This window comes from Dendropsophus ebraccatus, chromosome 6, assembly GCF_027789765.1.
Source record: "Dendropsophus ebraccatus isolate aDenEbr1 chromosome 6, aDenEbr1.pat, whole genome shotgun sequence".
In the NCBI taxonomy this organism is placed as follows: domain Eukaryota; kingdom Metazoa; phylum Chordata; class Amphibia; order Anura; family Hylidae; genus Dendropsophus; species Dendropsophus ebraccatus.
In genome coordinates, this window is record NC_091459.1 from 11547175 (window position 1) to 11565146 (window position 17972).

At 42.5% G+C, this 17972-nt stretch overlaps 1 protein-coding gene across 4 annotated transcripts in view; it reads right to left on the reverse strand.

The window, feature by feature from the left end:
• LOC138794649 (elongin-A-like) overlaps positions 1 to 17972 on the reverse strand; it is a 110689-nt gene that overhangs the window by 10395 nt on the left and 82322 nt on the right. For all 4 annotated transcript variants that reach the window (XM_069973431.1, XM_069973432.1, XM_069973429.1 and 1 more), the window contains exons 2-9: positions 17774 to 17830; positions 16838 to 16950; positions 14472 to 15213; positions 6943 to 7045; positions 6338 to 6505; positions 2320 to 2417; positions 1992 to 2172; positions 1002 to 1125 (exon numbers count right to left, since the gene is read on the reverse strand). In XM_069973431.1, the coding sequence (XP_069829532.1) occupies positions 1002 to 1125; positions 1992 to 2172; positions 2320 to 2417; positions 6338 to 6505; positions 6943 to 7045; positions 14472 to 15213; positions 16838 to 16950; positions 17774 to 17830 (1586 nt within the window). The remainder of the gene's footprint in view (positions 1 to 1001; positions 1126 to 1991; positions 2173 to 2319; positions 2418 to 6337; positions 6506 to 6942; positions 7046 to 14471; positions 15214 to 16837; positions 16951 to 17773; positions 17831 to 17972) is intronic.

The following is a 17972-nucleotide window of genomic DNA, read 5'->3' on the forward strand; positions in this document are numbered from 1 at the left end:
CCCGGAAGAGGACCGTGACGATTGTAATAGGTAATGTATACATTCTTTAACTTCCGGAGGGGGGACGGGGGTCGGAAAGTGGGGGAAGGGGGCCAGACCGGGCATTTAACCACATTACAAAGTTATATAACTTTGTAATGTGTGTTAAATAAGCCAAAAAATTTTTTTGTGGGAGTTGTCCTTTAAGTAGTTACTGTCATGAAAAACATAGCACTCAAATTTAGCCTTGCAAAAGTACCCAGTTGTCGTCGCTTCCTTCCTGCTACTGGGCTTTTGCCATGAAAACAAGTGGCCTTGCGATGAAATTTCAGGCTATAGACCAAAATATAGTAAACCGAGACCCTCTTAACAGAGATAAGTATAGGAGAATTAGTATTGAAGGAACAGTGGCCAGACAGGGTTCTAGCACTGAAGCTACACCACCAATAAAGAAATCGCTGTCGGCGGGCAGTGCGGGGATGACTGACAGGAAGAGAGACCCGTTAGTGGCCATTCATCCCCTCACTGCACGCTCACAGGCAGCTTCCTGCCCAGATGACTAGCTGCCGCCCCTCTTCTGGCCTTTTTTTTCTTCTTACTAAAGCTACTGCTGTAGCCAGACTGGTACGTTTCGCAAACTGAACAGTAGCTCTATAGGGTGCTGGGGGGAACCATATCCGCACAATCATGCCGATTGCTTCCCTTTAAGTGTAAAATCCCCCAAAGCCTTTCTAAGGGTGCCTTCACACCTACCGTATCGCAGTAGAAAATCCGCTGCGGATCCGCAGTGGATATAACTAAATGAATGAACACAGCACTAAATCCGCACTTACAAATCTGCTGCGGATCCGCAGCGGATTTGACAGTGTGTATTTAATGTTGTGTTCATTCATTTAGTTAAATCTGCTGCGGATCTGCTGCGGATTTTCTACTGCGATACGGTAGGTGTGAAGGCACCCTAACTCTCTATTTTATTTGCTCATCATTTATATACAAACACTGACCTATAGATACAGACTTACTTGTATTTGTCTATTGGATGAGGTTGTGCAACAGAGCCTGCCGTTCCATTAATTTCCTGCTGCCGACGAATGTTCCGTGGAGGTTTGGCAGCACCATGGATATAAGCCAGCTTCACTTGCCGACCTGTAAGAATTGTACAAAATGTTCTATTTATCACACTGACAAAGCTAAATATAAAACCCTAGAAAGGCATATAAAGAGACTGTCAGCAGGATTATGGTGTCCTATCTCAGGGCAGTATAAACTAGTGACAGAGAAGCTGAACAGAATCATGTATTACTTACATTGTTCTGTGCAGCTGATCCAGAGATATCCTCCTGAATAACATGGACAATAAGTAGTCCTCTCCATTATGTGCATGAGCCCTGTAGTCCTGGATATTCATGAGAAGCAGAAAACTCCGCCCACCAGCTGCTGATTGGCAGTTATCTATCCTTGCTGTGTATAGGCAGTCACCTGTCAATCAGCAACTGGAGGGCGGGGGGAGGGGTGTGGCAAAAATCCTATTCTCCTGCATATTAGGAGAACGGCTTAAAAGAATGATGTGATACACCGATCTGTTCAGCTCAGCATTTCTGTCACTAGTTCACTAGTTTAGGCTGTTCTCATTAAAAGGTGGAATAAACCTAGTGACAGATTCCCTTTAAATTTCCATTAGAATGTTCAATGGGCAACCATTGTAAATAATAGCAGTAATACAGGCCTACTAGCAACAAAATTGCTCAATTTTTCTCCCAATGAACATTCAAAGGTGTTTGGTTAGTTGAAGCATGCTACATAGAATTTACATTGTAGTACATCTGCATTGCTATAGGAATACTCAAGAGAATGGAAGTGTTCTTGGAATAGATAGGAATATGTATGAGGCCGGCTCTCGGAATCCATTACTTATGCATATCCTATTTTGTTTATAAAAATACAACCAGTTTCCAAGAAATCTACCATCTCCGCTTCTGCACAAAATGTTCCGAAATAACCTAAAGACAAACCTTTTGGTTTCCCGGAATGTGCAGAACTGATATTTTTTGTTATCTTCCTTAACTTTTCTTCTCTTTCGTTAAAAAGCCGTAAGTACATTTCCCGCCAAGACTCGTACTCTAAGAGCCGGTGTCCTTTAAAGTCTCGTTCGCAGTGCTTCTTCCACAGATTTCCAGAGTCTTCCATGAAAACCTTAATCATAAAACACAATATATAAAAATCTATTAAGGTGGATTTGGTTTGTATATAGAAGGAGGTGGCTCACTAGCATGGCATGACCAAACTATAGTAAATCACATCAAAAGCTGCACGTGTGTCATCTAACTAACGTGTACACACTGGATTGCATTCTTCAATTCGATTCAACTGTTCAGGAGTGCAGCGATCCAGCACCGGCTTCAGGATCTCAAACGGGACACCTCCAACTTCTTGAATGGCTGTAAAGGAAGTAGAACAAGCTTACTTTACTGAAAGAGTAGTAGATGCTTGAAACCAGCTTCCAGCAGATGTGGTTGGTAAATCAACAAAAACTGAATATAAACCTGCCTGGTATAAACATGTATCGATCCTAGGAAAATAAGTAAAGAAATACTAAAAGAATAGACGAGATGGACCAAGTGGTCTTTTTCTGCCGACAATCTTCTAGGTTTCCATCACAGTGGCTCATACTGTTAATATAAAAGGAGAAGGCCGGCTACATTTTTTATTAAAGTATTGTATTGCCCCCCCAAAAGTTATACAAATCACCAATATAGACTTATTACGGGAAATGATTATAAAGTGCTTTTTCCCTGCATATACTACTGCATCAAGGCTTCACTTCCTGGATAACATGGCGATGTCACTTCCTGGATAACATGGTGATGTCACTTCCTGGATAACATGGTGATGTCACTTCCTGGATAACATGGTGATGTCACTTCCGGGATAACATGGTGATGTCACTTCCGGGATAACATGGTGATGTCACTTCCGGGATAACATGGTGATGTCACTTCCTGGATAACATGGTGATGTCACAACCCAACTCACAGAGCTGTGCGGGCTGTGGCTGCTGAAGAGGATGATGACAGGGGGATGATCAGTGTCCCTCCAGTGCCCTGTGTCCCTCAGTGTCCCTCTGCCATCATCCTCTCCAGCAGCCACAGCCCGCACAGCTCTGGGAGTCGGGGCGTGACATCACCGTTTTGCCCAGGAAGTGACATCACCATGTTATCCAGGAAGTGACATCACCATGTTATCCAGGAAGTGAAGCCTTGATGTAGTAGTAAGTGCAGGGAAAAAAAAGCACTTTATAAGCATTTCCCGTAATAAGTTTATATTGGTGATTTGTATAACTTTTGGTGGACAATGCAATCCTAAAAATTTAAAAATTTTTGCTGGACTTCTCCTTTAAAGGGTGGGTTCACACATAAGGGAATCGCAGAAGATTTCACGTTGCAAACTCCTAGCAAAATCCACTGCGATTCCCGTACTGTCATTCCGAATAGGTTTACATGTTTGCAGTGGAATTTTCAATTTCCAAGTATGAAATCCTATTCAGAATGACAGTACAGGAATTTTGCAATCCACTGCGATTCTGTTATGTGTGATGCCCCCCTTAAGGAAATCTCGGCTGTAATCAACATTCCAAACTGCTGACACTGTTAGATAGCTGTTAGGGCAAGGATACATATAAAAATGCTGCTCTTCTGTGGTAAAAAGAATCTAATAGGCTTCGGAAAAGCTGCAAGCTGGAATGTCTCCTCTCTACCCTCCCAAGCAGGTTCAGGAATGGGAGGGGGAGGGAGGAGATGTTACAGCTTACTGCACTTCAGAAGCTCCAAAAAGTCTTACTGACTCTCTGTATTATAGAATCAAAGCATCTATCTTCTGGAAGCACAGATATATGAAATGTAAGGCATCTCCTGGAGCTAATAGCTATCTACCAGTGTCTGCAGTTTGGAATGTGAATTGCCGCCGACAGATTCCCTTTAAAATATTCCAAAAATGTAGCCAAATAAACAATGCATTTTCGGCAATGACAAACAGATTTTAAGCCATGCCTCTTTTTTTTTTTTTTTTTTATAAAGGTATGCTCATTTCCTCATCAAGTGAGTTACAATGCACTATGCATAATAACTGAGTCACAATTGCAAGTCAAACTTGTGGCATGGCAGCCATAGACAGTCGGTGGTGCTCGTGGTGGAAAAGCCAGAAGACCCGGCACTCCCCAAGTTAGTTCTGCTGTTTATTAAGGTGCAGGAAACATCAGGTACATACAGGACGCGTTTCGGCCAAGCATGGCCTTCATCAGCTTTAGGCTGGGTTCACACTACGTATATTTCAGTCAGTATTGTGGTCCTTATATTGCAACCAAAACCAGGAGTGGATTAAAAACACAGAAAGGCTCTGTTCACACAATGGTGAAATTGAGTGGATGGCCGCCATATAACAGTAAATAACGGCCATTATTTCAATATAACAGCCGTTGTTTTAAAATAACAGCAAATATTTTCCATTATATGGCAGCCATCCACTCAATTTCACCATTGTGTGAACAGAGCCTTTCTGTGTTTTTAATCCACTCCTGGTTTTGGTTGCAATATGAGGACCACAATACTGACTGAAATATACGTAGTGTGAACCCAGCCTAAAGGTAGTACAGTGTCATACAGTGTTGAAACCATGTGGGCGGGGCCAACATAATGACTTCATTGGGAAGACAGTACTACAGGCATTAAAGGGGCACGTTATAACAAATAATATTTACTATTATGTACCTGAGGTTTCCTGCATCTTAATAAACAGCAGAACTAACTCGATGAGTGCCGGGTCTCTTCTATTATTTTAATAAGTGTCATGGGGATTAAGTGGTCAAAGCTTTACTTAAGAGAGTAGTCCGTCAATTTTTAAAAAAATCCGGCAGCCAAGAGGGGCGGGGGAAAATTTCTTAAGGAGTTTGAACTTACCTCTGCTCGTGCCCGCGGTGAGTTGTGATGAGGCCACAACTAGGAGGAAAATGCCTGTCTCAACTGATGGACTGGCTGCTCAGCCAATCAGTGACTGGAGCAGCATCCCGCCCCCGTCCATCAGCCAGGTCGTGATGTGTCAGAGATCCCGGAACTCGGCAGGGGTCCCGGATCTCATCAATATACAAAGAAAGTGGTTAAAGTCCACAACATAATGGAAATGCTGCAGTTCAAATCTGCAGGGAAATTTCTCTCAAATTCGGTCAGTGCCAGATAACAGAGCAAATAGGGCCTGGGTCCTCAAATATCTGGACTGAGGGAGATCTCCACTAATAATTGTGTGGTTTTAAAAACATGGACCAGTTTATTAATTTACAAAATAAGAATGCCCAAATATTATACATTAAATTTTTTGGGGGAAAGGAAATAAGAGAAATGGGAGAATTTTATCCAGATAGGAGTATGAGAACATTTTGCTTTTTAGAAGAAAATTGGTGTACGTGGGAGGGAAAGCTGAGAATGCAAGAAGGACAATGCTATACTATAAATGCTGCCAAAGCAAAATGGTTCAAAATGTTTAATAAAAACCTGTTAGAAAAACAATCACACAGTGGGAATATACATATGGTATAAGTGCTATGGTTTAAGCTTACAGGGGGCCACCCTGTTGTTTCCCTGTCTATGTTCCAATACTCGCAACCGAGTGGGACTTAAGGGGTTATTTATCAGGGTGGTGTGGTGCTCTCCCCATCATGGAGACACCCCGTTGGCAACAGGCTAGAGATATCTGGCTATCCCATGTTTTGAGACTCGTAACTGAGGCTCCACGGACTCTTGTTTTGCATATTTAAATTTTTGGGGGCATCAGTGGAGACTCTTGATTGAGTACTTCATTGGAATTTTTTTCGCTGTTCTCCTTGAGTTCAGTGATTACTGTGTTTTGTTGGTTGATTTTTCATTGCCCCAACTAGCCAGAATCCTACCCCACACTGACGAGGGGCAAAAACCCCGAAACGGCTGTCTGTGGGTGGAAGCCTGCCTTGGCAAGCCCTTGTCATGATCGCAATACTCGCACCTTGAGTTAGACATTGACAAAAGGGGCCACCCTGTTGTTTCCCTGTCTATGTTCCAATACTCGCAACCGAGTGGGACTTAAGGGGTTATTTATCAGGGTGGTGTGGTGCTCTCCCCATCATGGAGGCACCCCGTTGGCAACAGGCTAGAGATATCTGGCTATCCCATGTTTTGAGACTCGTAACTGAGGCTCCACGGACTCTTGTTTTGCTTCCTTATTTATAAACAGGTTATTGTGTTAGAATTTGAAATTATAGCCTGGACAAACTCTTTAAGGTAACACATTAGCTTGATTGAGGTGAAAGGGCGGACATACATTTAGGGCTACTTACAATCAATGTTATTTTGAAGAACTCGGATACATTGCTGATACAGAGATAACATTTTTGGAAGATGTATTATTTTGGAACCAGAATACACCAACATTTTTGAATTCAGACGTCGTCCAGTAAATCCACTTGATTCCGGACTCATGTCAGGTGAAATTTCCGGAATGATCCCTGTTAAAATAGGAATAAAACAAAAAGCTTTCATGTTTGGTCAGTAAAACAGGTTTTTCAGTGTATTGTGCACAGATAGGCAATGTTGACACGAAGTTAAAAAAAAAAAAAAAAAAAGGCATCTGCTTTTTCTTTTTAAAATAACGTCCATTATTACCGCACTTTGAAGTCAATGGAATGACGGCCGCTCAATGTAAACAATGTATCAAATAGCGGACGTCAAATTAACATTCACGACAGTTTTCAGACGTTTTTTGCAAACAGGTGTTATTTTTAGTTCATACAAATTTTTTTTCCCACCCTGTTTTTACTTTTAATTTCAATAAACGTTCCAAAAAAAAACCCCCCACCAAAAAGAGCCTGAACTAGAATAATGTATCAGTCACTGTAATGTCCAAAGCACAAAATGATGGACATATTAAAAAGTATGGACGTACCTTTGCATTCACTAGGATGAGGTGGAGAAGGGAAGAGAGAGTAATCTGACAAAACTTTAGGTAGTGGGACGTTGAGTAAATCCTCGAGACAGCTCTTCTTGACCTAAAATTGAACAGCCACCAAAAGCTCAGATGGGACGCACGGTTTATATAGCTTTGTCTATTTATATGAATTTCATTACAATTGCAGAAGTCATTCTGTGTACAGTATTAAAGAGGTATTCCACTCAAATTAATATTGTGCTGCCATTTGGGAGAACATAAACAGTCTATTCTTACCTTTCCCCACTCCCCCAGTGTTCACCTATGTCATCTCCAGATTCCGGGCTGAATAATCGCCGCCACTCATTAGGCAGTGACAGCTCAGGCAGCCAATCACTAACAGAGAAAGAACATTGCAGCAACCAGTGATTGGCTGAGCGGGCACTGCTAGTCAAGTTCATCTACGAAATGGAGACAGGATCGAAAGGTAATAGGCTGTTATGTTCTCCAAGGGTGACAACATAATAAGACTTTAAGTGGAATACCTTTTTAGGCTGGGTTCACACTACGTATATTTCAGTCAGTATTGTGGTCCTCATATTGCAACCAAAACCAGGAGTGGATTAAAAACACAGAAAGGATATGTCCACACAATGGTGAAATTGAGTGGATGGCCGGCATATAACAGTAAATAACGGCCATTATTTCAATATAACAGCAGTTGTTTTAAAATAACAGCAAATATTTGCCATTAAATGGCGGCCATCCACTCAATTTCAACATTGTGTGAACAGATCCTTTCTGTGTTATTAATCCACTCCTGGTTTTGGTTGCAATATGAGGACAACAATACTGACTGAAATATTCGTAGTGTGAACCCAGCCTAAATGTGTTACTCAATGCTGTTGAGTTATGCATACATGGTGGAAGGGCCTTATGGACGCTATCCAGCTACTGCCGTACAATGCTCTCCGTTGGACTTTTGGGCCCTTAATGTCATTGTACACTTTCAGCACTATGATAATGTTTCTGTTGAAATGTCTGTAACCCCTATTTTTGCAAAAAATCCTTCATAAAATAAGAGTTAAAATAAATGTGTTACTCAATGCATATGTGAGGTCTTTAAAGGGGTAGTGTGGGTTATACAACTTTGTAATGTATGTTATGTCTGTGAATCGCCCCCTTCCCCGTGTCCCACCACCCCCACCCGTGTACCCGGAAGTGTGGTGCATTATACATACCTGATCCGTGTCGAAGGCCGTCCGCCATCTTGTGCCAAACGTCATCTTCGGACAGACAGCCGAGTCGCTGCCACCCGTCCCCCCTCCACCGCGTCACAACTGTGCTCAGCCAATCGCGGCTGAGCATCGGATGACGCTGCAGAGGGCGGCCGGCGAACAGCTCCGACTGTCCCGAATGCCGGCTGCCCTCTGCAGCGTCATCCAATGCTCAGCCGCGATTGGCTGAGCACAGTTGTGACGCGGCGGAGGGGGGACGGGTGGCAGCGACTCGGCCGTCCGTCCGAAGATGACTTTTGGCACAAGATGATGTTTGGCCCGAAGAAGACGGCACTCGCTGAAGATCGGAGACTGGTGTCGGCACGTGACAGGGGAGTATAGCGCACCACACTTCCGGGCACACGGGTGGGGGTGGTGGGACATGGGGAAGGGGGCCATTCACAGACATAACATACATTACAAAGTTGTATAACTTTGTAATGTATGTTAGTCTGTGAATAATTCTTTACCGCCGCACTACCCCTTTAAATCCCTTTCCTATTTAATACAGACCTGGAGAAACAAGATATGAGCAGGGATGTCAAAACTAGTTCTCAATGATTGTGCCAGTCAACGCTGCATTAACATGTGCAACCAATCTTTAGATTACTGTATTAAAATTAGATATCATAAGAGGAACACTTAAATGGCTGTTTCCCTTACGTCCCATTGGCATCACAACATATGGGGTAAATTCGCCCCTGCGAGCCCCTGGGACGAAGGAATATTTAATGAAAAAATAACAATTAAATTTTAATCCCCTCCTCCATGAGGTATAAATAGGCTCCACCTCCCCCTAGACCTCAGTCTTTTTTTACTTCGTTGCTGTTAGCCCTAGGGGACTTTGTCCCTCCTCCGTTTTTATGCTTTGTTAACCTGTTGCATTCAGGTTTTCTCTCCAGGTAATGATTGCTGGGATGCCGCTGGAGCCGGTGTCCAGGTAGTATCCTGATATTTGCTTCTGCAGGTCTTAGCTTTTAAGTTTTTCTTACCTAGTGCGTCTTGGAACGCACTCTGCGTGTCACCCGAGCCGCTGGCTTTTCTTCCAGTCGTGTTTGACTGTGGAACGCATCAGCGCTGCGTGCGTCTCAGCACTGCGGCGTCGGCGTCATGTCACTTCCGGGGGCCGGCAGCGGCGTGCGCTCTCTGCATGCCGGATTAGCTGTGTGTTCAAGGCAGAAGGTAAGCTGTTGCTACCTCTAGGTCTGGCTGTCTTCCTCTGGAAGGATTTTCTGTGGCTCATTTGGATCTAATAGAAAACATCTGAGTGCATAGTGCTGTGATCTCTCTTCTATATACTTAAAAGTAAGTGTTGCTGCCACCTAGTGTCTCTTTCCGATATCACTCTAGCCAGGCTAGTGGTTTATATGTATTGTAATACATTGATTATTTGCAGATGTCTGAAATGGAGACCAGTCCTGCTGCTGGCAAAAGACCTTCTAAGGAAGCACTTCATGTGCCGAGTGTGAGACTCCTCTACCTGACGGCTATGGATACCGTAGGAGGATCATTATTTCCAGATAAGATTCATCCTTTCTTTCATAAAAATATTTATGAATGCCTAAAAATATTTATAATGCCTAAGTACGCTGTCCTTCATGCAGACCAAAACCTATGAGGAGCCTGATGTTCAGGAGGTAGTTGTATGGGTCAAGGACTATGTGCAAAAGACTTTAGCGGCTAATGAGATTCGCCGCCCGTGTCCTAAGTTAAAGACCAAATGGAGTATTTCTCTCTCTACTCCCAGCCTTTGAGTATATTACTTTATGGCTGTAGGATTATGGTCATTTTCAGTTTTACTGTGATTGATGAAGTTAAGTCATCATCTTCTTCTGAAACCTCTTCTACTTCTGAAGATGAGAGAATTATTCAGGGGGTATTTCACAGCTGATAGAATTAACAAGCTCTGCTAGCTGTGCAAGCTGAAATACACCCTGAGGAAATAGAAGAGGATAGGATTGGTCCTCCTCAAAAAAGCCTAGGGCTTTTTCTGTGGGTAAGACTTCATTGTCTATGTTACAGGCGGAATGGAAGGAACCGGAAAAGGCTCCGGGTTTGAGCAAGAGGTTTAAGACCTTATATGTTCTCAAGGAAGAACAATGTAAGGACTGGATTGAGCCTCCAAAGGTGGACCCGGCCATAGCCAAACTGTCGAAATGTACTGTGCTGCCTGCGCAGGACGGATCCAATCTTAAGGATCCGATGGATAGAAGGGTGGAGGTAGCCCTCGAGATCATATGCGGCAGCCCAAGGGGCAGTCTCCATTTCTTCTTTGAGGTTTCTAGAAGCCTAAGAAGATGGCTGACCAAGGTCCAGGAAAATTTGGAAGGTAGAGCTAGCAGGGACAAGGTCCTTCGCTCCTTAAAAAAGGTCATTATGGCCATTGACTTCCTCTGCTATGATGCATCTCAGGGAACCAGGTTGGCGTAAAAAAACTAGTACGCTCTCGACCGCTGCCGAAGGGCGCTATGGTTAAAACCCTGGGTTGGAGATGCTAACTCCAAAATTCAGCTCTGTAATATGGAGTTCCAGCCAGGTAGGCTGTTTGGCTCTGAGCTGGATAAATTAATGGAGGAATTGTCTGACAAGGAGGGGAAGTCCCTACCATTGTCCTATAAGAGCGGTGATTCCTTTTGCAGAGCAAAATCTCCTCAGCGAGACAAAGGGAGATACCAGTACAGAGGTCGAGGAAGAAACTATTCCAGAAGAGGTTCCGGGAAGCAGCAGAATAAGGACACCAACAAGAAACCAGACTTCTGACGCAGAAGCTGTCCAGTGGGAACACGTCTGAGTTTGTTTCTCCCTGCCTGGGAAGAATTAAGAAAAGATCACTGGGTGTTAAATATTATTCAAAATGGTTATGTCCTTCATTTATCATCTCTTCCTCCTCCAAGATTTCTTCTGTCAAGAAATCTTAAGCCAGAAAGACACTTAGTCCTAGAGACAGAAATTCTTCACCTCCTTTCCATTGAGGCTCTAGAGGATGTTCCTCTATCTGAGATCGGTCAGGGAGTTTACTCCCCAGTGTTACTAGTGCTGAAGCCATCCGGAAATTGGAGGCTTATTATAGATTTGCGATATCTCAACAGGTGCATCGTAAAGAAGACGTTCCACATGGAGAACATAAGATCGGTAAAATCTATCCTCCAGGGAGATTTTATGGTCACCATAGATCTACCGGATGCATATCTTCATGTACCGATTCTGAAGGCTCACAGGAGAGCCTTCGCCATCCAAATCCAGGGGAAGGTAAGACACTTACAATTCAAAGTCCTTCCATCCGGAATACCTCCGCACCCTTTGTTTTCACAAAGGTAGTGTCACCATGATGGTTTGCTTCCGTTTACAGGGGATAAAGTTATCCCTTACCTGGACGATTGGTTGATTATGACTCAGACTCAGGATCTTCTGAGAGTTCAGTTGAACTATGTCCAGGACATACTTCAACAATTAGGTTGGCTCATCAACATAGAGAAATCAGACTTAATTCCTCCTCGTCAGGTATCCATAAAAACATAAATGCGCTTTCTAGGGCTCCTTGCCTCAGCTGCGGATGCGGTGCCATGGGCGTTATGGCACATGAGATTTCTTCAGAGAGAAGCACTAACAGTATGGAACCGAGGACTGAAGGACTGGATGCGATGCATGTTCTATTTACTCAAACAAGACATTCTCTAATGTGGTGAAGACAAGTCAAACATGGAGTTTTATTTTCAGAACCACACTGAATAACCATCACGACAGATGCTTCAGGAACAGGTTGGGGAGCTCATCTGACAGTCATCACGACTGCAGGATCTTGGAGTCAACAGGAATCCGCTCTGCCCTCCAACGTGAGGGAGCTCAGAGCGATTTACCTAGCTGCTCTTCATTTTTCTCCTCCTATTTTACAGAGAGCAGTCAGAATCCGGATGAACGACATGACCTGTGTGGCGTACCTAAACAGGGAGGTACCAGATCCCCTTCTCTCCTCAGGGAAGTAGAGAAGATTTTTCTGTTGGGCAGAAACCAGAATAACCAGACTCTCTGCGATTCATATCAGGGGTGTCGACAATATATTGGCGGATTGACTGAGTTGAGGCCTGACATTACCGGGGGAATGGTCTCTCTCAAGGAGAGTGTTCATTCAGTTAACCCAGAGGTGGGGGCTTCCTCAGAGAGACCTCATGGCATCAGCAAGCAATGCCAAACTGAGGAATTTCTGTTCCCTTTATAGGGCAGACAATCCCACGGTAGTGGACTCAATGACAATACCATGGACATACCAACTGGCGTATATCTTTCCTCCCATAGCCATGATTCCCAGAGTTTGACGAAGATCAGTCTAGATCAGTCGTCAGTAATAATAATAACTCCCTTCTGGCCGAAGGGGTCATGGTTCACCCTGCCCATGAATATGAGCAGAGGGGAATTTTGGAGATTACCTCTGCATCCGGATCTAATATTCCAGGGTCAACATCTGTGCAGGAATCTTTCCAGCCTCAGCTTGACAGCTTGGAGACTAAGAGGACCGTATTAGACTCTAGTTTTTCTGAGAAGGTATAGTATACCCTTTCTCACGCTCGTAGTAGCACTACAAATAAATCTTATGCACGGATTTGGAAGATTTTCAAGATTGGTGTGCAAGCAGGAGTATTGATGGACTTAAACCTTCTACTCCACAGTCATTGGAGTTTTTACAGGAAGGCTTCTATAAAGGATTAAAACCTAGTTCCATCAAGGTGCAGATAGCAGCCCTCTCTGCACACCTAAACTCACGTTTCTTTCAGATCTTGGAGGTAAAGAATTTTGTTAAGGCTAGACTAGGCCTAACCTGGTAAAGCAGGTAGACCCATGGGACTTATCATTTGTGTTGAGACGCCTGTGTCTTCCTCCCTTTAAGCCTTGGGAGGAAGTAGACTTCAAGTTAACATTGAAAGTTTCTCTTTTACTAGCCATTACCTCTGCTAAGAGAGTTGGAGAACTTCAAGCCCTTGACTCCACACGTGATTTTTTTCCCAAGACAAGGTTATCCTTGGGTTCCTTCCAGGATTCCTGCCTATGGTGGCTTCATTTGCCAACATCAACCAGACAATAGTATTGCCTGTATTTTCTCCTACTGGATCATCTAAAGAAGACTTGGATCTTTCTTTATTGGACGTATCCAGAGCTATCAAGATCTATCTACATAGAGTAGGTGATTTTCGTAAAGACGAGAATTTCTTTATCCCTTTCGCAGGAAAGAACAAGGGGAGAAAGGCTTCAAAACCTTCAATATACAGATGGATCTGTGACTCCATTGCCTTATGTTACTCCTCTGCTGATCTGGATCCACCAGAATTTACCAGGGCTCACTCTACTAGAGCTGTGGCCTCCACTTGGGCAGAGAGTGCTGCTGTGCCACTTGAGGACATATGCCAGGCAGCTACCTTGTCGTCTTTGACTACCTTTGTGAGATATTTCAGGCTTGATACTTCTTTCCTGTCAAGAACAACCTTTGCAAGATCTGTTCTTAATGCGGATGTAATAAATAACCCACCCATTGGGGATAATGCTTGCTAATTCCCCATATGTTGTGATGCCAATGGGACGTAAGGGAAGCTAAAATTATTATGTTAATTTGTTTTCCCTAAGACCCATTGGCATCACAAGACTCCCTCCCTGTGTTTTATGTTTCTTTATAATTAGACTGAGGTCTAGGGGGAGGTGGAGCCTATTTATACCTCATGGAGGAGGGGATTAAAATTGAATTGTTATTTTTTCATTAAATATTCCTTCGTCCCAGGGACTCGCAGGGGCGAATTTACCCCATATGTTGTGATGCCAATGGGTCTTAGGGAAAACAAATTAACATAATAATTTTAGCTTTTCAACTTCTGTAACTGAATTTGCCATAACATAAAAGCTTAAATAAAAGACGAATAACCCTGATTATCTTGTTAAAATGGCACCTATTAAAAGTTTGTATGAAGGAAGCCCAAAAAAAAAAAAAAAAAAAAAAAAAAAAAAAAAAAAAAAAAAAAAAACAAGAAGAAAGAAAGAATAAATAAATAAATAAATTTCTTTTTCTGCTTCCTGATTTTTTTCATCTATCTGTCTGTCTGGTGTCCCAAGACACCATCTTAGCGGTACAGTATGAGGAATGTTTCAACTACATGACCTCACCTGTAACAATCAGAACACCCTGTATATTAGGAGAATATTTACCAATACATAAAATGTGTTTAGATCACTAAGAGTATAAATCCAAAAAAGTACAACCCCCACTCTGTACACGTAAGCCTACAGTACCTTTGCGTGATCCTCTTGCTCTTCTTTCTTTTCTTCACCTTCTTGGCTGTAACTTTTGGATAGTCCTACATTACAGTACTGCTTGCACACTTTTTCCACTTTTCTAGGCGGCTCATTTACCGGATAGGATTTCTTTTTTCTTTTGTTTGAAACTTGGTCATAACTGAGATACGACTCGAATGACATTGTGGGGGCTTCAAACTCCTCGCTGGAGAACATGATCTCCGTCCTTTCCTCGTGTACAGAGTCCTTTCTGTTAGGTCTGTTGGTAGACTTGTCTTCATCCTTACTGGAGGACCTTGGTTTCTTCTCAGTGTTCATGGACTGAGAATTTTTCATCTTCTCCTGGTTTCCAGACTTGGACTTTTCCCATTTTGATTGGGAATTGGTCCTGTCCTGTTTCTTTGCCTTGGACGTTGGAGTCTTGTCCGGTGTTTTCTCTTTAGGTAGATGTTTTCCATCGTGGTCTTTAGGGTCTTCCGCTTCGCTGGACTCCCTTCTCTTTTTATAAACCTTTTCGTTATTTTGCTGCTTTTCTTTTGAATTGACGGCCACTTCTTCCAGAATGTCGCTCTGTCCAGGTTTAGCTTTGGAAATCGGCTTCTTGTCTTTATTTTCTTGTTTAGAAATATTTTTTCTGTCTTCCAAAATTTCATAATTTTGTTCCCGTTTGGATTTTGTCGCAGGTTTCTTATTTTCCACAATTTCTTTTTGTTCAGGTCTAGAATTTTGCACGTGGTCACTACAATGTAGAAATAAGTGCAGTTTAAAAGGACTAACATGTAGGGTTCCTATTTAGGAGTATTAAAGGGGTATTCCACTCAAACATAACTTTTGATATGTTGCTTCCCATGGGGAGACTAACAATTCCTTTCATACTTATTATAATCTATTCGGTCTCCTTCCTCCAGTTCTGAGCTGCCGCTTTCTGCTGAAGACACAAAATCTGAGTGTAAGCTTTTCTCTCTGTCCCCCTCTCCTTCCCCTCCCTTCTGAGATGGCTGAAGTAAAAAAAAAAAAAAAAAAAAAAAAAAAAAAAAAGTCCCTGACAGGCTTTATCTGCAACATTGCAGCTTTCTTGTAATGCTGTGAGGGTTCATCTGTGGTCAAGTTGCTGATGAACTTACTGTAATTAACACTCTCGACATCACAAAGATTGTTACAATGTTGCAGATAAAGCCTGCCAGGGACTTTTTACATCAGCTGTCTCAGAAAGGGGGGAAGGGGGGGGTGGAGAGACCCCCCCCCCCCCCCCACACACACAGATTTCTGTGTTTTCAGCAGAATGCAGCAGCTGAGAACTGGGGGAAGGAGACTGAATAGATAACAACAAGTATTGAAGCAATAGTTAGTCTCACCATGGGCAGCAACATATCAAACGTTATGTTTGAGTGGAAAACCTCTTTAGGGTAAATTCACACGGGCGGATCCGCTGCGAGTTTCCCGCAAAAAAATTGCATCTAATCCGCAATGACCAAACCAAACGTTACAAACACGCTGGGAGTTGAGTTTGCCATTGACTTACATGACAAACATTCTCGCAGCATTTTAATCTGCGGATTTATCGCAATCGCTAAACTCGCGACAGATCCGCCCGTGTGAATTTACCCTTAAGGTTCATACACACAATCGTACAGAGCTATTACAGCAACCTTCTGCTGTCTGTTTAGCCATCTTGTACTATTTTATGCTTCTGATTTTTTATACAGAGGTAATAACGACACGTTCTTAATTTATGTATTAGAGAGGATATCATGTTCTAGTATAAGATACCAACTAAAATTTCAATAACAGCGTACAGAGTGCCAACTGTTTCTGAGCAACATGTTGCAGTATACAGACATGTGACCTTATTCAAGCACACATATATATATAAATAATGTATTAGATATATCTCATGATTGATCGGGGACAATACAGTAGGGGAGCAGAGGTAGCAGTCCCAGCTCCGGAGCCAGTATGGGGGTTAGCCAAAGAATTGGCATGCTCTTCTGCCATATAGCAGAGTCTTTCTATATCTGCACAATGTTCAGTGTTTCTATGAGAAAGCCTCATTGGCAGACAAGACAAGGCAAGACAAGGCACAGCACACAAGCTAGACAAGACAAGGCAAGGCACAGCACACAAGCTAGACAAGACAAGGCAAGGCACAGCACACAAGCTAGACAAGGCAAAGCACAGCACACAAGCTAGACAAGACAAGGCACAGCACACAAGCTAGACAAGACAAGGCATAGCACACAAGCTAGACAAGACAAGGCATAGCACACAAGCTAGACAAGACAAGGCACAGCACACAAGCTAGACAAGGCACAGCACACAAGCTAGAAGAGCAGCAGAATAAATCCATGCAAACCCACACTTACTGTTCCTTAACTTCAGGAACTAATTTTTTCCATTGAAGTACAATAGATTTAGCAATGTCGCCCACATCGGTGTGTTTACGGAAGCTGTTTACGGTCTTTCCAACTCCAGTTTCCTTGGAAGTAAAACATTTTTTATGACAAATTTTATTGATTTTTTTTCATTTTATACAGAACAGAAAAGGTTTTCTATGGGGATTTGCTATTGCTCTAGACAGTTCCTGACATGGACAGAGGTGGCAGCAGAGAGCACTGTCATACTGGAAAGAATACACTGCTTCCTGCAGGACATACAGCAGCTGATAAGTATGGTGAGACTTGAGACTTGAGATTTTTAAATAGAAGTAAATTACAAATCTATATAACTTTCTGAAACCAGTTGATTTGAAAGAAAAAGATTTTCACTGGACAACCCCTTTATTAAGAAAGTGTAGTATAGATTATAGGAATGTATGTATTCTTTCCAGAAACATTTAAAATTGTTAAATATTGCATGTAAAGTTATAAAGAAATTGAGAGGCTTACTAAATAGGGGATATGATGTAACAGATGCTATATGTATAGTGGATTATGCTATCTAATGTCATTTGGACAACATAGTAACCAAACCCCTCAGGTATTGTGTCCTTTGGTTTGTACATAAACCGAAAATAAAGTTGGAGGTGATATACAATACAAACTACAGGGAAAATTTATCAAACATGCTGTAAAGTGAAACTGGCTCAGTCGCCCCTAGCAACCAATCAGATTCCACCTTTCATTTTCCAAAGAGTCTGTGAGGAATGAAAGGTGGAATCTGATTGGTTGCTAGGGGCAACTGAGCCAGTTTCACTTTACACCATGTTTGATAAATCTCCCCCGTGTACATTTCTAATTATATACCCTAGATCAGATCAAAATAAATCTGTTTCTACAAGATAACTTCATTTGATGACTTACCACAAGGATATCCAACGAGATGTCGAGTTCCTGTAAGCTCTTCAGAGCTTTGGAAATCTACAAGTATATGACAAGGTATTATTACTTGGATTGGTAAAGGGACCCCTATACACATCTGGTAAATTTATCCGGATTTCTTATCAGAAAATCTGGATAAATTCCCGGACCCATAGGATTCTATTGGGCAGGGAAACCTTTC